Source organism: Miniopterus natalensis, chromosome 12 (genome assembly GCF_054644295.1).
Source record: "Miniopterus natalensis isolate mMinNat1 chromosome 12, mMinNat1.hap1, whole genome shotgun sequence".
NCBI classification, from domain to species: Eukaryota; Metazoa; Chordata; class Mammalia; order Chiroptera; family Miniopteridae; genus Miniopterus; species Miniopterus natalensis.
In genome coordinates, this window is record NC_142092.1 from 67,050,692 (window position 1) to 67,075,608 (window position 24,917).

The 24,917-nt window shown below is 52.9% G+C and overlaps 1 protein-coding gene across 1 annotated transcript; it reads left to right on the top strand.

Annotated features, from left to right (window-relative positions):
• The first annotated feature begins 21,214 nt into the window (after window positions 1-21,214).
• WDR38 (WD repeat domain 38) lies at window positions 21,215-24,801 on the top strand. The gene is made up of 9 exons (XM_087823234.1): window positions 21,215-21,283; window positions 21,761-21,881; window positions 22,829-22,945; window positions 23,031-23,128; window positions 23,469-23,553; window positions 23,735-23,922; window positions 24,045-24,194; window positions 24,575-24,622; window positions 24,727-24,801. The coding sequence occupies exons 1-9, from the start codon at window positions 21,215-21,217 to the stop codon at window positions 24,799-24,801; spliced, it is 951 nt and encodes a 316-aa protein (XP_087679360.1).
• The last annotated feature ends 116 nt before the right edge of the window (window positions 24,802-24,917 follow it).

Below are 24,917 nucleotides of genomic sequence, written 5' to 3' on the forward strand. Positions count from 1 at the left end.
CGGCTCCACTCACAGGCTCTTCAGGGGGCTGCGTTTCCCTTGACCCAGGGTGTGGGTTTTACAAGACTGTGTCTTTTATGATATCACAGCCCAACCATGTGAGAAGTGTTCAGGCTCCTCTTTCTCCATTAATCTGAGAAAAGGGAAAGTGAGAATGAATTAATTTTGAAAAATTAAAGGACAAGCAAAATGGTTGTCTGGAGAGGTGATTCTGGCTGCAGCCTCTAAGTACTCACTGAGTCCCTTCTGTTTTCAGGCCCTTGTATGTGGCTTATGTGGTAGGAATAGTTATTCTCCTCATTTTACAGATAGTCACACTGCAGGCGAGAGAAGTTAAGTCACTTGTTATGTCGGCAGCTAAGTGGAGGGCCAGGTTTCAAAATCAGGTAATAAACCATCTTCATTGAGCATCAACAGTGTGCTAAGCATGCCATGTGCATGTTTTTGCATCTTCACGACAATAGAAGGTATACTCTGAATGTGCCCATTTTACAGATGAGGAAACTGAGGTGAAGGGACTTACCCAAGGTCATAGAGCAGCTTAGTCTGTGGCAGAGTCAGGGTTTCAAGGCTGGTCAGTACATTTTCTTTGCTAACTGTGCCACTCTAGCAGCAGCTTCAAAAATGTGGCCAATGCTTTTATTCAGTGTGACCAGGCCACAGACTACATCCACACATGAAACCCAAGAAGAAGGTTGGGTTCAGCTTGTAAAGTCTTGAATGCCAAGCCAAGGAGTAAACCCCTCCAATTACATTTGGAACAAAGTTGTGTATAAATTAACAGAGGAAAGAAAATTCTAAGGCAATTGGGTTTATACCAAAGCCCTAAACTAACTCTTGTTAGGAATCTTGTAACCAGTCATGTTTTCTGTTTTGCTTTGACCCCTGGGAAGCTCAAAGTAAAATTTGTGATTATTTTTAACAATCGTACTGAGTCTCCCACTGGACTCTGGCTTCGTTCTAGCTTCCTGCTTTTACTTTAGCCTAATGTCTATATTTTTATTCGATTGTATTTTATCTGTTTTTGTAAGTTGCCACAATACCTTTTTTGCAGCAAGGTTGCATATACCTAAATAAATACATGATCAAAAGCTTGATTTGAAAGTCATGACTAAATGTTATGGTCTACATCATTATCATAACACAGGCATTTAATAAGCTCTTTAAAATATTTAGTTTGTTATGAGACTTGGCCTTCTCACTCTAGTGTTGCTGGAAACTGATCTGAAAAATAAACTAGGGGAGAAGAATCCACATCAGGATGAAAACTTGGCCCTTCCTGGTGCAGAAGAGAAGGTGCAGAGGAGAAGCGAGCCATTCCCAAGGTGTTGGGACACTGCCCTGCAGCCCCACCTTCTCCTGTGAGCTGTAGAGAGGGGTGGCATTTACACTCCCTCCCTGGGGGAGAGATAAGAAGAGAAAGAAATGCTTTCCTGGAAAAAAGAGCAGCATGGCCTAGGGGAGAGAGCCTTGAGCATCACTTCGCCTTCAGGGGGAAATACCTGCCTAAACACTCCACCCTGGTCTGCAACCAGGGCCTCGCTCAGCAAAGCAAGCTGCGGCCTTTCTGTTCGGTGACAACAATCCTCTCAGCCCTGGACGTGACCGGCGTGAGCTCTGTGCCCCAGCTCAGTGGCTGACAGAGCCAGAGGTGCAGAGTTCATTGGGTTTGGGGACCGGGAGGAGTTATCCCTCACCCTTACCAACCTGGCTGACGGTATCGCCTGCCAGAAAGAGCAATGGCGATATTTGTGCGATCTGGTAAACCGGAGCGGGATGGCCTGCGCGCAGCGGGCGCTCAGGGAGCGGTAGCTGCCGCCTCTGTTGTGACCAGTTAACGCCCTGCTCAGAAAATCGTCCAGCTCCCCTGGCAGATCCATGTCATGCACTGTGGACTGTCCAACAGGACTGTCACCCGTGTGCAGGCGACAGGGCACTGACCTGAACAGGTCTCATCCCTCCCCCTGAGAGCTCACTGGGAGCTGGGCAAGCAGGTGCTACCACCTCCACATGGTGTTCTTGGTGCTCCAAGAGCGCAGGACCCACAGGGGCTCCACGTGCCTTGCTAAGGAGTGTGGGATTCTCTTGGAGCCACATGAGCCACAAGGGCCACGGAGGGACCAGCACCTCCCAACCTGCCTCCGTGTCAGCCTCCTCTGGTCACCTCTAACGCTATGGTCCTCAAAGGGGACCTTTCTCCCTGGGACATCAAGCCCTAAAATCTCCCCTTGGCTGGAATGAGACAGGAAGAAACAGTAAGCACTATCCTGAGGTGCGACCGCATCTGAGTGTGTGCTCTGTGCCAGCTCAGTGCCAAGTCTGTACGGCATTATCTCAGTCAGTCCTCCCAGGAACCCCACGGCATAGGTGCTGTGCTGTTCCTGTCTCACACATGGGGAAAGTGAGGCACCAGCTGCCATATCACATGTTCAGGGTCACATGGCTGGTGGTGGCTGAGCGGCAGTGCTAGCCTCCCAAAACATCATGCCAGTGGTTCTCAACCTCGGCTCCCACCAAAATCACTGGGCTTGCCTTAAAAGGTGCCAATGCCTGGGGGGCCACCGCAGACCAATGCACCATAGATTCTGGGGGCAAGGACTGAAAAGTGTTTTTAAAGCTGCCCAGGAGGTTTTGCCAAGCATTCGAGGCTGAGATCTCCTGCCCCTCACCCTCCTGCAGCTCAGAAGGAGCACGCGGACATGATGGGGTTAGGTAGGTTTGCCAGATGCCAGGCTGCACCCAGGAAAGCACCCTCTATCTGGGCTGTCCCAGCAGAGGGAGCAGAGAGAGCAAGGGCGCGTGTCAGCAACTTCTCCCCAGTGGAGCCACTGGGGGTGGGGGTGGGGATCCTAGAGCCCAGAGCACAAAGGCTCCCTCTGCCCCAGGCAGTGCCCAGACGCTGCCCTGCTCACCCAGCCCAGTCTGAACTCTGCCCACATCTGGAGCCAGTCCCTCGACCCCCCACATTCCAGCAGGGACCCCATGAGGCAGGAACAGACAGGGCTTTCAGGATGCACGCCTGCGGGGGGATGAATTATTACTGAGAATTATCTGCCATGAGCACGGGGTGGCATTTCACGTGCCAAAGGTTGGCTGGCCCCGCCCGGGCCCTGGCTGCTTGGCTCCAGGGCCCTCATTCCAACCGTGCAAGGACAGAAACTTTATTCTCTTCAACAACTAGCGGCCCCACCCCTCACCATCTGTGCAGCACCCCCTCAGCGAGCCCCCCAGCCCCAACCCCATCCAGGGGCCAGAGCTTCCCTTTTCCATGGCTCAGCACAGAGTGGATTAGATAAGGGTGATTCAGAAGTCAAGTTTCCCAGGTCTTTTTAAGCCAGGGATTTTTATTGACAGGGCAAGTCATTGTTACCAAGACGTCAGCCCCAACCTGTTCTGGCTTTTCTGCACGAGGCCCTGACAAGTGCAAACAGCTGGGGCAGCGGGCCCCTGCCTCCTGTGGAAGGAGCCAGGGCTTTTGGAGCCACACAGATCCTCAGTTTGAGTCCCGGTTCTGCCACCTGACACCTGTGGAACTTGGGCACTCTACTTGAAGTCTCTGATCTCAGTTTCCTCATCTGTAAAATGGGGATGACAACCTTGACCTTCCAGGAATGTTGTGAGGTTGAAATGAGATAATGGATGTGAAAATGCTCTAAGTGGGAACATACAGCAGGCGAGGCACAATGACCTTACTTCAGGGACCTCAAAGACCAATGTAGGGTATCACCCTCATTCCAGCCCCCAGGGCCTCAGGCTGGGGCAGACCCAAAGTGAATTGTCAGCAAACCCAAGCATATCCTCACAACTGATGACTTGCCCTGGCCTTCTGTAACAGAGAGCAAGGAGGGCAAACTTCTCTTATCCAGTGTGCCTGCTCGGATGATTGGTCGTGGCTGTCACTGGAGCTGCTCCCCAGGCCCACAGAGACGCTGTGCGATTAGCAATGTCTGCCACGAGAATCAGAAGTTTGGGTGGTGGAACATATACTAAATTTCGCCATTTCTATTTTAGGGCAAGGTCTGAACAATACTCTTCACTCTAGTTTTTGCCTGGGTTTCTGTGACAGCCTCCACACTTACCTTTCTTCTCCTTTCCGCCCCCTGGTCCTCAGGGGCAGCTGCTAGAGTGAATCTGAAAATGAAAATCCGACCATCTCACTCCTTTACCTATCACTGTCCCGTAGCTCCTCCCATTGCTCTGTGGATCAAACCACGCTCCCAGGGGTGACATTCAAGGCCTCTACCCACCCTCCCAGTTTCATCCCTGGCCACTTACTTCCAAACATCCCAACCTCAAACCTCATCGGCCTAAGGACATTTAAGAATCGAGATGTGAGAACTTGAGGCAGCTTGGAAAGTCAAACCGCAAACCCTGTGCCCGGACTCACAAGATCAGATCAAAATCTGAGGCGAAGCCCGGAGACCTCACTGCATTTGGTGAGTGAGTTTAACCAACTGGAGGGAGCTGGTAAACTTCCAGTGAACCCTGAAGTGCAGTTTAGCAAAGCTGTCGTCCTGCTCACCCCCTATCCACGCTGATGGGATTAGCCCCTAGTTGCCCCTGCAAAGGGGAATTTTCCCTCCTCTCTCTCTGGATCGCTCATTCCAAGACAAATCCCTTCGTCAGCAAGACACGGGGTGGAGGCTTCCAGACGCTGCTGTGTGCAAAGCTTTTTTGTCCAGGGCCCAGGCATGCCCGAGGGTCCCTGTCCCTCCACATTGCCTCGCAGTCCCAGCCAGCTCTTGCTGCTCCCTTGATGTTTCAGTCTTTGGGTCTCACAGACTCCTGCCCTGAGCGCCTGCTCTGGCCAGGTGCGGGGATGAGCCTTGGCAGTTCGGATACGGCACAATGCAAGTGTGCACTGGATGCTCTCAATGAACCTGGAGGAAGGGTTGTGGCCGAGAAGCACAACCTGCGTTGCATGGCTGGGGACAAAGATCTTATTACGAAATCTCAGTCTGATTCCAAACGATTGGCGTCTTTCCTGAAATCGCTGAGGAAGAGTCTAGGCTTGCTGAGGAGGCAACCATCTGAATGAGTTCCTTGAGGGAAAATAGCTTCTTTAAAGAAAAGAATCCAAACAGGTTTTCTTCTTTCTTTCTTCTGTTTAACTTCTTCCGTTGATGTAATGTCAAAGTTCTAGAAAAGCTACAAGAATAGCTCCAAGGATTCCCATGTACTCTTCCCCCAGGCTCGCCGATTTTTCCCAGTTTGAGACTGCCTTCACCATTCTCTCTGAGCATCTTTTTTTTTCCTAAACCATTTGAGGGGAAGCTACAGATATGATGCCTCCTTTCCCCCTATATTTCCTGAGAACGTGGACATTCACATAACCACAGTACAATTAGCAAAATCGGGAAATTGAACGTTGACGTAGTATTATATCTAATTTACAGATCTTATTCAAATTTGGCAAACCTTCCCAATGATGCCCTTGAGAGCAATTTTTTCTAGTTCCCGATCCAGGCCAGAATAGCAGGTCACATTTCACTGTCACGTCTCCTTAGCCTGCCTGACCTCTGCAGCACTTCCTCAGTCTTTGCCTTTCATGACAGTGCCATCTTTTAAGAGTACACGTCACTGATTTTGCAGAATATTCTTCAGTTTTCATTTGTCAGGTGTTTCCTCATTCAGGCTGTGCATCTGGGGCGGGGACACCGCAGAAATGCTGCTATGTTTTTCTCGGTGCATCATATTGAGAAGCACTTGATGTTGATTTGTCCTATTATTAGTGATGGCTACTTTGACGCCTCCACTGAGGTGCTGTCTGCCAGTTTTATCTACTGTGTGGTCACTATTTTCTCTATATAATTAATAAAGAATTTGTGGGGGACTATTTTCAGACTATCCAGATATTTCCACCATACTTTCACCCTCTAGCTTTAGCACCTCGGTGATTCTTACCTATGTTAAGTATTACTCTGGCGATGGCAAGTTTGTGACTTAAAATTTCTTTCATTATTGGTCAGCATTCTGCTATAAAGAGCAGCACACCAAAAATGTATGTTTGTGTAGACAATAAGCCCATGCATTCTTATCTTAGTCAATGGGTTATAACTTAATATGATTAATAACCAAATTGTTCCAGACTTGGCCAGTGAGAGCTCATTCAAACTATGTCCTGTTTTAAAAAATGGATTTGAAAGAGAGAGAGAAACATCAGTTCATCGTTCCGCTTATTTATGCATCATTGGTTGCTTCTTGTATGTGTCCTGACAGGGGATCGAACCCGCAACCCTGGCATGTCGGATGACGCTCTAGCCAGCTGAGCCACCCGGCCAGAGTGCTGCTACGTCCTTCCGATGCGTCTCTGCTCTTCTCTGAGCAAGGGGGAGTGTTATTTGTAACAAGAGGGGGTTTCAGCGGCTCTCGTGCTTGTTTCGGACATTATCTGATGGGATGCTTGGTGTGACAGGAAGGCCGGGCACAAAAGCCACATATTGTGTGATTCATAAGAAAGGTCAGAATCGGCAAACTCATAAAGGCAGGACGATTAGTGGTTCCCAGGGGCTGTGGGAGATTATGAGGGCTGCGGAGTGACTGCTAACGGGGACGGGGTTTCTTTATGGGGTGAAAAAATGCTCTGGAATAAGATAGTGATGTGGTTATATAACCTTGTGAATTTACCAGAAGCCATTGAGTTGTATACTTTAAAAGGATGAATTTTACAGTCTGTGAATAACGTTTCAGTTAAACAAATTTTGACAGAACGGCCAGGAGAAATTGACAAGTCCAAAGCCATGATTAGGACGCACACAGATACGTCCCCCTTCTCCTGCCACGCCTCCTGGCAGCCTCTCCATTACTCTGTGAGCCCCAGTAGGCCCTTGGGTTAGAGGCTGCTCCCCTTAATGGGCTTTAGGGGAGCTGAAGGACAGTTTGAGGGATGAAGCTCTAGCCCCACCCTCATAATCTCCACCAGCCCCCACTCCCACTTGCACTAAACCCCCAATCCAGGTAAAAACAATGTGCCCATCTCATTACAATCACTACAGAACAAACCCTTCATCCCCCACCTCCAACTAGACTGACACTCCCCAAACCCTATTCAAAATAACTTAAACAACAGAAGGTCCTGGGTCGGACAGCCAGGATCGTTTATCCAGAGTCTCAATAACATGCTAAAGGCCCAGATCCTCGCTCTGTTTGCTTGGCCACTCTCACGTGTTGGTCTCACCCTCCGGGGTGCAGAATGGCTGCAGCAATCCTGGACATCACACCATCGCCACTGGTGTCCAGAGGCAGGAAAGAGATTGGCTGGTCTCCCCAGAAGTCCTGCAGCCAGAGCTGGACCACCTGCCCTCTCCCACCCCAACCACTGGCAAGGGGACCGGCTTAGACTCCTCAGGATTCACCTGAGTCTATTAGTAAACTAATTAATGGAGGGGGCGGCACTAGAACAAAATCTGGTCTCTGCAGCAAGGGAGGAAGAGGAACCAGCAGCCATTGGAATCCCTTCTCCAGAGGCCACGGCCTCTGCCTGACATGTCCTTTCTCAATCCCTCCAGGTTAAGGCCTCCTCTTCATGCCAACCCATCGCCTCCTCCAGAAAGCCCTCCCTGTCCTCACTGGCTAGGTCAAAGAACCAGCACTCTCTTCATAGCTCTGGCCATAGTTACAACTAAATAATTGCATGTGTCATTACTTGAGTAAAGTCTGCCCCATACAAGCAGCTCTATCCTTTATTCCCAGGACCCAGCCAGAGCCTGGCACACAGTAGGTACCCAATAAACGGCTACTGGCCAGGCAAAGGAATCAGTATGTTACAAGGCGCAGGTGTGAGTTCTGGAAGGTGATTTCCGGAGCTTCCTCTGGGTGGTGCGATTTTTGTTAAACTGCACACTCAGCAGAGGGAGCGCCCAGGCCTGGGCGGAGCTCCGCGACTGCACAGTTGAGGACACTTGGTTAGCAGCGGGCAGTGTGATGTGGGGTCAGCTTACTTTCCTCTCTGTCCCTTTCTGGGTGGTTTAAATCTTTTTCAATGATGTGATGAGCATCACTTACGAGGGGCTGGGTCCTTTGTACAAAAACAAGGCCTTTATTATTATTATTTTAAACAAAACATCATTTTCAACTATTCAGATGTGGAAGGAACCCATGGGTGCTAAGAACTTCCCTCCTCTGTTTTATTTTTCACCCTCCCTGCCCGAGCCCTCCCCTGGAGCTTTAGATGACCCCTTCCTCCCTCCTGGGGCAGGTACGAATTTGTCACAAACACCCAAAAGGCTGCCCTGGGCTCAGAATTCAAAGTGAGGCTAAAAGGTAACTTTCCATGAGAAAAATGAAACAGGTGTTTGTGTTTTCCATTTCTTTTTCTCCAAAAGCAGGAATTTGGAGAATCATCTGGCTATTTTAATACAAAATTGGAATCTATTCTCAAAGATATGCCCAGGTTAATCATTTGTATGTGATGAAGTGTTCATTTGTCCATTCACTCGTTCATTCGCTGGCATCCACCCCCGTGCCTGGCCCATGCTGAGTGTGGGGAATGTAGAGATGGGTCAGATCTGGTGCCTGTTCCCAGGGAGACAGTCACAACCATCACTTCAAACTATGACAGCGCTCTAATGAGAGCTGGGTGGGCATGGTGTAGAGCCGAGGCTGACTATCATCCAAGGGAAGGGACATTTGAGATGGGTTTTGAAGAACATATAGAAGGTTGCCAGGCAGAGAAGGGGTGGAAAAGCATTCCAGGCAGAGGGAACAGCTGTGCCAAGGCACAGAGGCTGAGACCGCCTAGTGTACAGAGTGCGGTGTTCCAGAGCATGAGGTGTAGCCAGACTGCCCGGGTTTGACGCCTGCCTTTCCCTCTCTTAGTTGTATGATCTGGAGCAAGTCTTTTACTCTCTCTCCTCAGTTTCTTCATCAATGAAGTAGAGATAATGACAGAGTTGATGAGGATTAACCCGGATAAACCACCTAACAAGCTTAGACCAGCCCCTGCCCAAGGTAGTAAGTTGCTAGCTCCTGGTTCTGGTGCGATGGGCGTTGGGCATGAAGGTGGGGAGACCAAGAGGAGGCTGGGGAGCTGGTGGGGGCCAGGGCAAGTTTTCAGCAGGAGAATGGTATGAACAGATCTGGGCATCTGCAGGGGGACGGTGGGCTGCAGGGGTGAGTAGAGAGAGTTGACAGCAGTCAGAGCGCAGTGGTGAGGCTGTGAGCACAGGAAAGGTGTGAGATTCAAGAGAGTCTGTTAGGGGCTGAATTGTGTCCCCTAAAAATTCATCTGTTGAAGTCTTAACTTCCAGTGCCTGAGAATGGGGCAGGATTTAGAGATAGAGTCTTTCAAGAGTAATTAAGGTTAAAATGATGTCATTAGGGTAGGTGCTACCTCAATATGACTAGTGTCCTTATAAGAAAAGGTTAGGACAGGAGAGACTGTGTGAAGACACAGCCAGAAGGCAGCCGTCTACAAGCCAGGGAGAGAGGCCTCAGTAGGAACCAGCCCCGCGAAACCTTGATCTCAGGCTTCCACCTCCAGAACCGTGAGAAAACAGATTTTTGTTGTTTGAGCCACCCAGCCGGTAGTACTGTGTTATGGCCACCCAAACAAACTAATAGAGTCCAACAGTGGAGAGACTTGGGGTTGACTAGATGTGGAAGCTAAGGAAGAGAGAGGACAACCCCTGGATTCTGGCTGACACAAGTGGTGGAAGGAGGTGCCATCACCGAGATGGGACAGGAGTGAAGGCAAAAAGGGTGAATCCCATTGCTTGCTCATGGGACGCATCCGTGATATGAACTATGCAGGGGGAGGAGATGTGGGTCCCTGCTCCAGCCTCCACCCAGCCCTCCCAGCTCATGACTCTTAGCTCCACCAGGTTGCTTTGGGCTTGCCAGCTCCATGCGCTGGTGACAGATGCTGTCACACCCAGTCCCAGTGCAGCCCGGGTGGGGCACTGCCAGCTGGGCATTGCCTCAGTGTGAGGGAGTGGAAGGAAGGGAGGTCCAGCTAAGGCCCAGGCCCAGAGATAGGGCCAAGGGTGCCATCCTTCCAGGAAAATAGGCTGGTCATCAGGATACAGCTCATCATCTCGCAGCTGGCCCAGCCCAAGCTGTAGCTACTCGGGTGCATGGAGGTTATTCAGTGACTCTTTCACCCCTGGAAATAATAAGAGTACCCAATAGTCTGGTGTTACATGTCTTCTTAGGCTCAGAGAGGTGAAGTGACTAGTCCAGGGACACACAGTTGGCTGGACAGGCCTGTCTCACACTGGAACCCATGCTCTGAACCACTCTGACAGCAGGTCTCATTCCAAGTTTTCTTTCAAAGTGAACTTGGGTGATCCCCACTGGACTTTCACAATAACTTCTTGAGAGCATGGAGATTACACAGAGAAAGGTCATCTCTGAACATGTGTTTCTGAATTTGATGTTTAATAAATTTGTTTTTTTTTTAAAAGAAGGTTGCAAGGCTCCTAAGATATGTAAGTGTAAGAACTTGGAAGCCGTCGGAGGCCGGAAACAGTAATTACCACAAAGCACTTGGTCGGCACAAATGCCTGCCAATTCCTGGGCCATGTGGGGAGCCCAGGCCCTGCCCCAGAGCAGCCCTTGGGGAGCACCCCACCCCCTCAGGGGCCCTGGCCAAAGCCACTTCCGCGGACTTGGCCGGAGCTCTGAGTGGCCTGGAGGCTGGCCTGCTTCCCAGCTGCGGTTTTTGCCCTAATGTGCTGGGAGCCATCCCACGGTCTGAGGCCTGGTTCCTCGCCTCCCAGGGGAGTTTAGGGGAGAACTGGAGCCTGGATGCAGTGGGTCCTGGATTCAAATCCCACCTCTACCTCCTCGAGGTCCGCAGGCCCTGAGTGTGGGCTGCATAGCCAGACCCTGGGTTAGAACCCGGACTCGACCACTTCCTGGCTGTGCGGCCTTGGGCACAACACATTGCCCTCTGCACTTCAGTTTCATCTCTCACAGGAGGATCAGAACAGTACTGACCTCACAGGCTTGGATTCAATGACACAATACGCAGAAAGTGCGTGGAACAGCGTCTGACAAAGTGCCCGGTAAATGTGGGCCGTCACTGTTACGGTGTCTTTGGGCAGCGACCCTTCACCTCCCGAGCCAGCCTCGCCATCTGCACAATGGAAATGGTCAGCACTGATGAGTCGATTAGGTGAGATGATGCAAGGAAAACCCTTAGCACAGTACCTGGCAATTACTGAATGTTCAGCAAATTCTTAGTAATTACCCCCAAGCCCTTCTAAAATGCTCATGCTCTGGGAAAACTGCTTGAGGTTAAAGGATTAAATCAGCAAGAAGAGAGGCAAAGCCAAGCTATTGAACAATTTCTAGAGCACGGGTGGCCAGCAGCCCCCAGATCCTGTAAGCACCTTGATAAGTGGCATACGATGGTCACAGGGACACGGGGCTGTGGATGGGCTGGAAAGCAGCTTGTTCTGATGCTGAGGCTGGAAGCTGGCAGCAGGGAATTCTGGGGGTGAAAGCAGCTGGTGGATGTCAGTCTTGGGGCTGGAGGACTGGACACAGGTAGGGACACTGCCAAGGCCGAGGGTAGGGTGCAGTGTGGCAGTCCGAAAGCTGAGGCTGTGGGTGGGTGGGGGCAGGGTTCCAATCTGGCCATGAGCCCAGGAGAGTCCCCGCCCCTCTGAGCCACACTTTTCTCATCTGTTAAGTGGGCCAATGATGCCATTCAATGACTCAGAGAACAGATGTGCGCTCCACGCCAGGTACACAGTAGGTGCTCAGTAACAGGGCTGCGATGACAGCCGGGAAGCCTGGTCAGTTGTGGCGAGAAGCTGGTAACAGACCCACTGCCTGCACCTGAGACAACCAGGCAGGCAGAAAGGGCAGGACCCCCTGAGCCTGGCCATTACGGCAACTGGAGCATCCCCTCCTGGGCCGAGCCGTTTCCGTGGGGTCTTAAGCAGGGAAACAGATTTCCCAGCCTGGCAGTGGGCCTGGTGCCAGTGGGCACTGGAGAGGGGCCCTGGAGGTGAGATTGCCCTCCTAGGGGCCTTCTGTAACCTCACACTCCACGCCTTGCAAACTGCTTCTTCCTGAGATGCGCTGGGCCCGCCCTCAACCCAGCCGGTATCAGGGTCATCACGGGCGGGTCTCTCCCCAGGCCGACACTGGATGTGTGCTGGGCATTCCGCCAGGAGCCTCACTCCACTCCCAGCGCTGACACGGTGGCCCCCGCAGGAGCACACTCTCTGACCTTGTCCTCTAGGGGGATTCATTCTGCAGACTTTCATTAATAACAACAACAGTAAGCTCTTACCTGCACAGAAAGCGAGCAATGACCCTGTGAGGTGGGCTCCATGATCCCATTCCTAGGCTCAGAGATATCCAAGACCTCACCCAGCGCCACACAGTGAGGGTCCAACCCAGGCAGACTAACGCCAGTTGCCTCTTGCTCAGGAACCACACCGTCTGACTCTGTGGAAAGAGCACTGGTTTGGGAGTCTGTAGGCCGGGGCTCTGCCTCCCCCGGTGACCTCAGGGTGCCTTCCAATAGCAGCGGAGATGAGCCTGCTTGTATCCCCTGGATGGGGTCCTGGACAACACATATCACCCCCTGTCTCAGTCATGTTCTTCAGAGAACAGTCCCAGTAAGATGGGGATGTATATATATTTCTATATGGAAACAGGCTCAAGAAGTGACCAAGCAAGCAGCCTGAGTCCCACAGACGCGACTGGGAAAGTAAGAAATGCGACCCTTGTCCACACGTCTGTCTATGTTAACACCATTAGGAAGTGGGACTTGAGGTGTTTTTACTTCTCTCCTTATATCTTCCTTGCTGTCTAGTATTTTTAAAAATTGTACATGCATAACTTTATAATCACAAAAAACATTAAATGATTTTCACTTTGGAAAAAAAGACTCATTTTCTGAGAATATGTCATCCTAGGTAGAGAAAACATTTAAAAAGTTCTCAAAAACAGTGAAGAATCTACAACTAATTGTCAAAAGACTCAGAAAAAAGCATAGATAGAGCGACCAAATGCGCCAAGAGCGACACGGGGAATTGAGGAGCTCAGTATACTATACTTGGAAATTTTCTGTGAGTTTGATTGTTCAAAATAAATAGTTGGTTTGGAGGGAGGGGCTATAGAAATTTAAAATAACCCAAGAGAGTCATAGGTATTGATATAAATGGGCTATACATTCAAAAAGTGACCACATACTGGGCCATAAAGCAGGGAATTAGAATCATTCTGAGCATGGTGTGGCCACTTGCGCTCAACTAGAGAATCACCACACATTTGGAAGTTCAGAAACACACTTCAAAGATGAATTCATAAGAAAAACCTCAAAAGCAGGCAAAAGCAGAAAGACCACTCCGCGGCCTGGGGGCGGGGCGGCTGCCTGGGAACCCATCAGTCTTGGTCTGTGCGGACTTCGGACTTCGGGATGTGTGGCCCCCTCACCCCATTGTTCCGGCGTTGTTTCTCAAGGCCAGAATCTACTGAGCACCTAGTGTGTGCCAGGTCTGTGAGCTCGCTGGTGACTCCTCACCAGGAATCTCTGTGGCAGGTCCCATCATCACCCCCATTCTACAGAGGAGAAAGCTGAGGCTGAGGCTTGGAGAGGTCAAGTGACTCACCCCAAATCACCCAGCTATAAGGCAGCCCAGGGCTGTGGATTCCATGTTTTTAATTACCTATGAAGTTGGTATAATTCACAGTCCCATTTTTCAGATGAGGAAACTGAGGATTACGGCACAAGGCCAATAAGTGGTAGCATTTGAACTGGGGACTTGAACCCAGGTCTAGAAGGGTGTTAAGCCATCAGAGAGTGGGAAACTGAGGCTGAGGGCAGCCGGGATGTGCATGGGCACAAACAGCTGGCAGTTGCGCCAGGCTGAGGTTCAGGTCTGAGCTTCTGGAAAGGGAAACAAGTCTGAGAGGAAATGACCACAAACACCTCCCACCCCTGCGCAGACAGGAAGGAAAGGACAATGCCCCAGACAGGCTGAAGGAGGGGACTTCTCACCCGCAGCCCCCAGACACAGGAGCCTGGGGACTGACCGGAGTCCCTTATCCTTTATCTCGAGGTCTCAAGGGTGGGGGCAGCTGAGCAAACAGCAGTCCCACGGCAACAACACAAAATGGCCATTGAGGCAAGATCAGGCGTGGGGGGAGGGGGGGCTGCTGCGACCAGCCCCAAGGGGAGGAGGGGGCTGCCTACAGGGCATGCCAGGCCCAACCCTTTCAACTTGACGGGGAAGCTAAGACACTGGCCCGGGGTCACAGAGCCCGTCAGTATTGCGGGCAAGGGTGGCACCCTGGGAGTCAGCGTGCTGTTCCGGGCGCGAGCAGATGAGCCCAGAAAGCCACAAGTTGCCTATAGTCAGAGCTCCAGGTGCTGGGAGCAGCCTGAGCCCAGAGAGGCCCAGCAAGGAGCTCAAGGCTACACAGCAGGTGGAGCCTGCTGCTCTCTCCCGGCCCTGCCAGAGCTGCTCCCACTTTCTGGCTGGAGCTCTGTTTCCCGCCCCCCACCTGTCTCCCAACCCCCACCTACCAGTGTGTCCTTGGAGGGCAGCACAAGACTGGTCAGATTTCCACAAGACGTGTGGGCGCCGGGTGTGGCTGAGACAGTTGGAAGGGCAGGTGGGCAAGGGGGCAGGAGCTGCAGGAGGCCCAGGCGATCAGGCGTCACAGCAGCTGTTCCGCACCTGCTCGGGGTGCGCATCCTGGCTCTGCCACCCGGCTGTCTGGTAATCCTGGTTTTGTGTCCCTCCCTCTCCCAGGCCCTCCGTTTCCCCGTGTGCACACTACCCACCTGATGTGACGACGTAATGAGGTTTGCATAGTGCGGTGCCTGCTGCCACTGTGATGGTTGGGTTATTATTATTATTACTACCTCCTGGTGGCCTAAGAAGAAAAGGTCAGGAGGCCAGCGAACCTCTGCACCAAGGTCTGGGGGGCCACTTGACCCCTGGAGTTCAGCTTTTCCTCTCAGCGCCGGCTTCCTAAAGCCCAGTCTGCGCCATTCCCTTGTCCTTGCTGAATGCCCTTCACTGCTCCCCACTGCTCCCCACTGCTCCCCACTGCTTGTGGCAGCACAGGCCGTAAGTCCTGTGAAACTAGAGTCATTCTGGCTGGAGCAGGGCCGGGGCCCAGAATTGCCCACTGGCGCTCCTCTTCCTGACCTTTCACCCCTTAAGGAGCTCTGAGGTTCCTTCTTGCACCTTCTGGGTTCCGTGACATCCACTTTGAGAACCTCTGCCCCAGGAGCTAGGTGCCAACTTCTTATGGAGCCTCTATGCAGGGCTCAGGGGTGGCTGAACCCAGCTTGGCTAGGGATGGGCGTCTGGGGCGACTTGGACCACTGTCCCAAGGCCTCACCATCTGTTTGGCTCTGAGCAAACAGACATTGCACGCCTTTTCTCAGGGCATCTACGCGAGCACCTGGTGACTCGATGTCTACTGAGCACTCGCTTTCTGCCAGGCCCATGCCAGGTTCAGCAGGCCCCCAGAGCTGGCCCTGGCGCTGTGGAGAGGGCAGTGGGGGCATGGAAGCAGCGCACACAGGCTCTGACCTCAGATAGCTTGAACTTGAGTTCCAGCTCTGCCTCTTTCTCGTGTTAAGGCTAAGGCCTGGCACATACTGAACCTCAGTTTCCCCATCTCTAAAATGGAGGTGAAGCTTCCCACTGGGTGGGGTCATTATGAAAAAAAATCACAGGGAAGGAGGGATGTGAGAGGGACACAAAAGCTGTACTGATGGCAGCTATATACAAAATATATACGGTAGCCACCGAGTCATTCATTTTTGTATTTATTCGTACACAACGTATTTTCATGACCTCCGCTGGGCTGGCCTGAGACAGGGCTGGATCTCATTGGCTTGCAATCAGCAGAGAGGATCCGAGTCCAGGACTCGGGCCTGGCATCCATTCTGGCTAGTCGGCCCATTAATCATGTTACTTCCCCGCTCCGACCTAGTCTCCTCATCTTTGAAAAATGAGATTGTCCTTAGTTCTGAAGATCAGTTGAGGTCCATCATCCCAAGCAGGCCCTCCAGTCCTGAGAGTTTCAGTCCCTTCCTCTCCTCTCCTGACTTTTGTTGGGCTAGGACTAGTTTATTCTGGATACAGTGAGAGGGTGGCAGGTGGGGCTTGACCCCAGGCTACCAGGTGGGAGACAGACAGGGTGACTGAGGCTCGGGGGGCACAGCCACACACCCGTTACTGGTAACCACCCAGAATCAAGCAGCCATTTCCTGGGCACTTATTAATGCGAGGCCCCAGGCCAGGAGCTCTACCCATTTTCTCTCACTGAACTGGCAACACCTCCTTTCTCAGAACTCTTTGGACCAAACATCACTGTTTCTACTTGACAGAGGGAAACAGGGTTCAAATGAGAAGTCACTAGGATACCCACCCCCCAAACCGTTCACGCAGTTCCCTTAAAGGAGCGAGGCTGGAGGCACGGAGGAGTGAGTGGACACTTGTATCTTTTCTGTTTTAGCCTTCTACACATGTATACATGTGTGTACATGTATATATTTTGCAGGCAGCATGTAATCTAAGACATTTTTTAAGTGAAAAAAATTGGTTTGTGTGCTAGGAATAAAGCAGGGCCCAGAAGAGGCACAGAGAAGCCAGACAGCCCCAGGTTCGGTCCCCATGCCTGCTGCAAGACCCATCCCCCCCCCCCCCCCTCGGTCCCCATGCCTGCTGCAAGACCCATCCCCCCCCCCCCCCCCCCCCCCCCGTCTCCACAACCGCCCCAGAGTCAGGGTGGGGCCAGGTGCCACCTGAAATTGGTGGCACAGGCCTCACCTGAAGAATAACAATGGCAATACTAGGAGCTTGGGATGGCGAGTGACTCTCCCTCTGTCCTCAGACTGCTCTTTAACATTGTTGTGTCCAGGAGGTTCTAGGAATTTTAAAAATTAAATGAAATACCATTAAAGTCCTCTTTGGCTAGGCTGTGGCCCTGCCTCCACAAGCTCAATGCGCCTGTTACAGGGACCCTGCCCAGCCATCCACCCTGCCCCCCTCATCCTGTCCTAATCTGGGCCTGGCATCAGGGGGGTGGTGTGTTCAAGACATCATGGTGCTTGGCCCAGGCCTCAGAGACTTCCCCTTCTCTGTAAGAGTCCCTGAAATGTAGGAGGGGCCCAAGGGACCTCTGGGTAAGAGTCCCTGAACCCAAGGGCTTGGAATGTAGGCGCCTGGCCAGGGGCCCACGCCAAGGAGAGTGGGTGGTGGTCAGGCCCCCTGAGCTTCTTGGGTTTCTTTTGGCTTTGCTACCCAAACAAAAGAACAGTCTTGGGAAGAAAAAAAAAAATGCTAAAAATATAATAAGGTAAATAAACAAAACCAAGTTTCTAGGTCTAGCAAATTGTACCCCAAGAGAACCAGAGTGAGAGGTGTGACTGACACCGCAGAGTGGCCCAGAAACCAGGGAGGAAGAAAGCACCACGGTCCCTGATCTCTAGAAAGTGGGCACCCGGCAATCCCAGACTCCTTAGCCCAACACTGACTGCCCAGCCAGCCCTGCAGAGGTTATTCAGTGTGATCTGAGCGGGCTCAGCAGAGGACGTGGTGACCAGAGATGCCGGCCAGGGTCATGGGAATTGAACCCAGTCTCCCTTGCCTCTCTCCTCTAATAGCAGGGCGACTGTGCCCACTCCAGACACACCTACCTGCGATCTTTGGGGCTAAATGGGAAAGTGTGGACTCAGCATGTAATAATACCTTAATAACACGGCTGACCACCGCAGCACTGGGCAGGCGCCAGACGCTGTTCCAAGCACTTTGCAGGCATCGACTCCAGCCTCAAGGCAAACCCTGAAGCACAGGCACTTAGCTGCTGGGTGGTGGCGCCGGATTTGAACGCAGCGTCTGGCTCCAGAACCCACAGGCGCACAGCTGGTTTTAAACTGGACTGGAAACCCCTGATCGATTAACAGAGGAGGCATCAGGTGGGGAGAAGCCCTGATCTTACCAGGACTGCCAGTCAAGATGTCCTGCCCTCCGCTCACTGGGCCATTGGTAAGCTCACCAAGGACCCTGAATCGCCTGGACTTCGCCCTGGATTCTCAGCCCCTGCTTCCTACCCTTTCCTGGCATGGCAGGGCTGTAGTCCTTCCCATCTTTGATCCCCACAGCTCCTTCCCACATGGTCCCCTTTGGCCATCGAAGGTTTCTGTTGGCCACCAAAGAGCCCTGGGTGAGGTAGGAGCTCATCACTCTCCTGCCCCCACCCATGGTTAGTCCGTGATCCTGATGACTATGAATGGGTGCAAAAAAGTGAGAATCTCTGGCAGGCCTTACCATCGTTTTACAATTTGGATTTAGAATGCAGAAGGCCTGCTCATAAAATTTGCAGCTGCCACAGTGCAGAATTAATGCTTTGTGCAATAGAAGCGGGCCTGACAGCGCTTTCAAGACTAGACTGCTGGATGGGAGCCAAGAAGATGACATTTAAAAAGCACAATGTAAGGTCTTGCCCGTGTTTCCGAAGAATTCATTGTGCTAGTACCAGATAGCGGGGAGAGTTTGCCAGATAGTAGTCCATGGGAAAAAGCTCTCACTGCAAATTCAGTGAGTCACCAGAATAATGTCGCTGGTGAAAACACCAATGCCTCTAGTCATGCGGGTGGCAATACTAGAGACTGAGTGTCTGGAAAACTGGAAATGACAGCACCTCTCAGCTTGGCCCTTGTCAGTCCATACAGAGAGCATGTTTCCAGTTTGGCCTCTACACTTTAGGAGGGACATGACAATTACAGTGCACTCCCATATGGATGGCCCGGGTTGTGGCGAAACCCCTGGGACTTGAAGGTGTTGATCACCCTTGGGGAGCTCGGATCCCTGTGTACAAATAACTGCAGGGGAGTCTCAGAGAAGAATCCCAAAAGCATAATATTAGGGGACCACCTCTGGAAATTAGAGATGTTTTAGTCAAAGCCCTTTGGGTGTCAAGAAACCAAAACGGTACTGGACATTGCTTAGCAAAAAAAAGAGAAATTTAAGGAAAGAAGTGTGTTTTAGTCAGTGTAATACTTCTGCTGTGTAAGTGTAATCCTTCTACCATCACTGTGACACACTGGTGTCCCACCCCCTGCCATGGACCACCGCCTGCAGGTGCAGCCCCTGCTGAGCAGGAAGCCAGACAGCCCCTGAGCACCAGGCCCTCTCTGCATCATGCAGTGTACCTGGGTCATGGGCTCCTTGGGGAAGCCTGGCAAAGGGCATTTGTGCCTGGGCTTGAAGCTAAAGGGACTAAGGGGGATGTCACAGCTCCTGCCTTTGAGCACTTACTGTACATCAGGTGACTTTGACAGGTACCATCTCACTGACTCCTCACAAGGCAGCCACTGTGAGCACCCTAATTTTACAGATGAGGAAACTGAGACATTGAGTGATCAGCTGGCTTGCCCCAGGTTGCAGAGCTGGTCATTGGTAGAACCCAGGTTTAACCCAGACCTGTGGCTCCAATGTCCCATCTCTGGGGCAGGGGCTCTGACTTAGTCCGGGGGTGGGCAAGGGAAGGCTGTAGGGGACAGGGAGTGCTATTTGAGCTAGTTCTGAAGGTAAGTGCAGGCCAAGAGGGTGGGAAACCCCATGTGCACAGGCCCAGGATGGAAGAATGGAAGAAAGGGTCCCTGTGGCTGAGTTTAGGGAGCAAGGTAGGAGCAGAGACAGTGGCAGGATGAGGCAGGAGAGATGGGCCTCATGCTCGAGCCCCTGAGACCCCTGGAATTCATGGTGGGTTGTTTCGACCACAGGCTCTTGGGTTGAGCAGAAAGGTTTTAGCTCCAGCTCCATCCTTAGTGGCCGACAGGTCGCTGGGCCTGGTGGATGAGGTCTGCCTATGGGCTGGGCCCTCCAAGTAGAATAGGAACAACCAGGTGGCTGGAGAAATCCAGATGGGGCCTGGGGCCTGGGGAGTCCGCTATGGGGGCACTTGTCTGGGACCCACGTCTGGGGGTGAGGGGTGGCCTTAAACTCAGATGGGTCTCTGAGGAGTCAATTCAGTGACCTGGGTCCTCTGGGAGTTAGAATGGGGGTGGGGCTGCCTCAAAGCCACCATTGTCACCCTCTCTCCCGCCTGACTGTCTGGGACCTAAAATAGATCAGGAGCTCAGGGGATTTCGTGAGAAGGGTTTCTGGCAAAGAAATCTGGGAGGAGGGGTGTGAGTCACCACTGGGAACCCTCAAATTTGAAGCTCCCAAAGCCCAGCTGCCCCACCCCCATCCCCAGGGAGTCTGGAATCCACTGGACTACTGTAGGGAGGGCAACGGGGTCTTCGCCCCAGCTAGGCCACAGGGGTGCTGGATGACTGGGCTAAAGTGACCCCCTCAGGACCTCAGTTTCCCAGATGTACCAGGAGTCAGGGACCTGGGCTGTGAGGGTCCTGGAATTCATGGCAGGGGGTCCCAGTATAGGCCCCCAGAGTCAGACAGAGATGGGATGAAGTCCCAGTTCTTTTCCTGTTGGCTGAGTGACCTTGGACATATCCCCCCTCATCTTGGGGCCTTAGTTTCCTGATCTGTAAAATGGACATTGAAACCAAGTCCTGTTCTTTCCCAGTTTCAGCTTGAACTATCCAACAAGCATCATGACAGCTCCTGGGGCCTCTCCCAGGGCCTCCACTTCCTCAGGTGGCACACTTCGTGCTCTGGAATGTTAACCACAGTGACCCAGCCTTTTAGTGCCCTGTGCTTTGCAAATACTCCCTCTGGCTTCCCGCATCCTGGAGGGCAAAGATGGGTGTCATCCCCAGCCCTCTCCGTGGAAGCTCTTCAGCCTCAGTACTGGCCAGTCCTAGAGGGAAGGGTCTTGGTTCCAGGGCACCTACTAGGTGCCAGACTCTAAGCTGGAGCCACGGGGGGCAGGGATGATCCTCTCCATTGCGCAGACGGGGAAGCGGGCTCCTCTCGAAGAACTCGTCGGCACCGTGCACGGTTCAGCCGCGGAGAGGCAGGCGCGGTGCGTGGGGCAGGCGCGCCCTCTCGCGGCCGCGGTGCGCGCTGTCCTGGCCCCGCGGCAGCCGCCTGCCAGCTGCAGCCCCACCGCCCGCGAGCTGAGAACTGTCTCTCCGAGTCTCTCTCTCCTCGTGGCTTCCCAGAGACCCCACAGCGGCTGCGCCTCCCCCCAGCCCCGGTTGCCATGGAGACCACTTGTACACAGTTTCCCCCTTCCCCTCCCCGCCTGCCCTAAGCCTGGCCCGCGGCCCGCCAGCGCCCTCCCAGGAGAGAGACCTTGGGCGCTGGCGGGCCGCGGGCCCATGAACAGTAGGGCCCCCGGGACGCTGACTGTGGGGAGAGTGAAATTCTTCCACCCCCACCGCGGGGAGGTGAGGCCGGTGGGCTCTGCCCAGACTCGAGGCTCCCGGTTTCTGCAGCGGAAGTCCAGCTCCAGAATGGGCTCTAGGTTCTAAGCTCTGGTGCCAGACACCTCAAACTCCTGTCTGACTCCACTGTTCTTTGGACTGACTTTAAAGTGAACTCCTGGTTCTGGGCTCCAGCTCTAGAATGGACTCTTGGCTCAGAATCTGGCTCTAGAGAAGGCTCCAGGCGCTGGCGTCAGTGAGACTCTGAGCTTCAGGCTCAGATTTTATCTGCAGGGCTCCGAGAGAGCTCCAGGCTCTTGGCTCTGGCTGCAGAGTGGTTCTTGGGGTCTGGGATCCAGCTGCAGAGTGAGGCCTGAAGCCAGGGCTCCAACCCCAGGCTCCTGGGGGCGTTTTCAGGGATGGCCCAGGAGACTGGGGTCAAGAATGAACACGCAAGTGTTTCTTGCCCCACGGTGGGATTCCTTTTGTGTTTCGTTCCAGGTCAACTTCTCCGCCTTCTCCCCGGATGGCCAGACCCTGCTCACAGCCTCTGAGGACGGTTGTGTGTATGGCTGGAAAACCCAGAGCGGGAATCTGCTGTGGAGGTTGGGTGGCCACACAGGTGGGGCTCAGCCTGGATGGGGAGGCTGAGGGCCCTGTTCTGGCATCTTGCAGAGGCTACCACAATGACCTCGGTGTCTGTGCTGGGCATCCATGCAAGACAGCTTAGGCAGGGCTGGGGCAGGAGCAAGGACATAGGACCTGGTCCCTGGGGCCTCTGACTCTGACAGACCTGGACCCAGATCCTACTTTAAAAAAACTGTTTAAAAATATACATATTTACTGTCTTAACCATTTTTAAGTGTAGTGTTACATCCCTTCATATGATTGTGCAACTAGTCTTCAGAACTCATCTTGCAAAACTGAACTCTATGCCCATTGAACATCCCCCCCCCCGCCCCATCAACCACCATTCTGCTGTCTCCAAGAACTACTCTAAGTGCCCTGTACAAGTGGAATCATACAGGATCTCTCTTTGTGACTGGCTTACTTCTCTCAGCATAAGGTCCTTAAGGTTCATCTGTTTTACCCACTATTTTGACTGATTATGTAGTCACCTCTCTAGAACTCTATTCCCTCTTTAGAATGGGTAATAGTTGCTACCCTATAGGATGAACGAATACAAGCCAAGTGCCTAGCACCCAGTAAGTACTCAGTAGATATAATTTGTAATCAAGGAGACAAGGAAAAGGCTCTGGTTAATTACGGGGCAGATTGATTAATGCTGTAATAGGAAAATCCAGGGGCTGGGCAGCCGAGAGGAGGCAATGAACCTACGCTGGGCTGTAAAGGAGCTTCCGGGAGGTGCCTGCATTGGACTGGGTATTGATTTTGCAAATGGACGAATTGGGGCTGGGTGTTTCAGGAAGTCCCAGGTGGATGTTGGAGGCTGGAAGGGGATCAGGACAAGGGAGGTAGGCAATGAGACTGGAGAAATTAGCAGGTGTCAGAGTGGAAGGGTCAGAGGTGGGGGTAGTGCCATTCTCTGACCGTGGCCACCTGCCCCAGGCCCTGTGAAGTTCTGCCGCTTCTCCCCTGATGGCCGCCTCTTTGCCAGCACCTCCTGTGACTGTACCATCCGCCTGTGGGATGTAGCAGAAACTAAGTGTCTGCAGATCTTAAAGGGTGAGTGGGCTGGATGGGGCTGGGAGCCAAGCAGGCAGGCCTGGGTTCCCTTCTGGACCTTGCTTTGTCCTGTGCCACCTTGTAGGCCACCAGCGGAGTGTGGAAACAGTCAGCTTCAGTCCTGACTCCAAGCAGCTGGCATCGGGTGGCTGGGACAAGCGGGTGATGCTCTGGGAGGTGCAGGTATGGGGAGGCGGCCAGAGAGCCTGGGATCTGGATGAGACACACCCTCCACACTGGCTCTGGGTTATTCCCAGTATTTCCCACTCCCCAAGCCCAAACCTGGCACCCAAGACCCCCTTTCACCTGGCTACAGTTACTTTCTCTCCACCCCCAGCCCCCATGCCCATGAGGTTCCCCCTGCCTGGACTTCCCTCTCCTCTCAAGGCCAGGGAGTCTCCCAGATCCTGGGGTATGCTACATTACCCAAAAGGAGGGCCTGGGTCTGACCCACCTGAGGCCTAGAACCTGGCACTATGAGACCTCTGGGCTGCCCTCCGAAGCTCAGGGCTCTCACCCTCAGTCTGGCCAGATGCTGCGCCACTTAGTAGGACACCAAGACTCCATCCAGAGCAGTGACTTCGCACCCAGTTCAGACTGTCTGGTGAGCCACACCCTCTGCCTAGGCCCCGCACTGCAATGGAACCTGGTGCCAACACTCACTTTCCCACTTGGGGCTGAGCAGACCATGACTGGGTGACTTGGCTCTTCTGAGCCTGTCCGGTCTGTAAGATGAGGATTCAGTGGGCTTGGTGAAATGGTGCCTACTTTGGAGTCTGACCGGCCTAGGAACTAGGAAAGTGGGCATGGGCTGGCTGGTCCATGCTCATGGCAGTTGTCTGCAGGCCACTGGTTCCTGGGACTCCACCATTCGTATCTGGGACCTTCGGGCAGGGACTCCAGCGATCTTCCACCAGGAGCTGGAGGGTCACAGAGGCAACATCAGCTGCCTGTGCCACTCAGCATCGGGCCTGCTGGTGAGCTGGGAAGCCCTGGGTTCTAGGCTGGGCCCTTGCTGGCTGCAAGACCCTTGGAAGGTCATGGGCCTTTGAGGGTACAGTGAGCATGCAGGCCCCAAACAGAGCTATCTGCTGTGCAGGCATCTGGCTCCTGGGACAAGACCATCCACATCTGGAAGCCCTCGACCAGAAGCCTGCTTGTCCAGCTCAAGGGCCATGCCACCTGGGTGAAGAGCATAGCTTTCTCCCCAGATGGGTTGCAGCTGGCCAGCGCTGGCTACTCCCAAATGGTAACCCCACCCCAAAAGGCTCTCCTCCTACCCCCACATCCTGCCTACTAGTCCCCAGCACTGTCCAGAAAGGATCACATCCCAATTTACCCTAATAGGAAGGTGCCAAGGGCAGGACCCAGGTATCAGCCACTTCTGTACCTAGTGCCTGGTGCTAAGGTCTGTGCTAGCCCAAATGTAACATTTGTATGACTCAAAGCTTCAGGGGAAATTGTATTGCACTGAAATTTTGCACCAGATATTATACCAGGCATGTCAAATATACCTCACAAACAAAACCCAGACCAAGAGGTTGAGATGTTGGCTAGGGCTGACCCCCAAGGTGATTTTTAAAAATGGGTGTTGTGAGGCCTCCCTGCCTTTCTGCTTTTTATTTCCAGGTCAAAGTCTGGGACTGCAACACAGGAAAGTGCATTGAAACCCTGAAGGTAAGGCCTGTGGCTGTAGCACCCAAGGGCACAGTGGAAGGTGTACTAGAAAGCTGGGGATAGGCAGGATTTGCATCCTTAGAGCCCAACAATGTTTTTGGCAGGGAGCCCTGGATGTGGCCCACGCCTGCACCTTCACCCCAGATGGGAAACTCTTAGTTTCTGGAGCTGCTGATTAGGCAAGACACCAAGTCCCCTGCATGATAAACTACCCAGAGCCTCTTTAATATAACATCACCACATGGCTCCCAGACCTCATGCCCCTACCTCCCTGCCCAGGGTGCACAGGGCCTGG

Bases quoted from the DNA above. Each gene is read 5' to 3' on its own strand.
- WDR38 (XM_087823234.1), top strand. From the start codon at position 21,215: ATGAACAGTAGGGCCCCCGGGACGCTGACTGTGGGGAGAGTGAAATTC. The intron at 21,284-21,760 runs GTGAGGCCGGTG...GTTTCGTTCCAG, and splicing joins TCCACCCCCACCGCGGGGAG to GTCAACTTCTCCGCCTTCTC. The intron at 22,946-23,030 runs GTGAGTGGGCTG...GCCACCTTGTAG, and splicing joins GTGTCTGCAGATCTTAAAGG to GCCACCAGCGGAGTGTGGAA.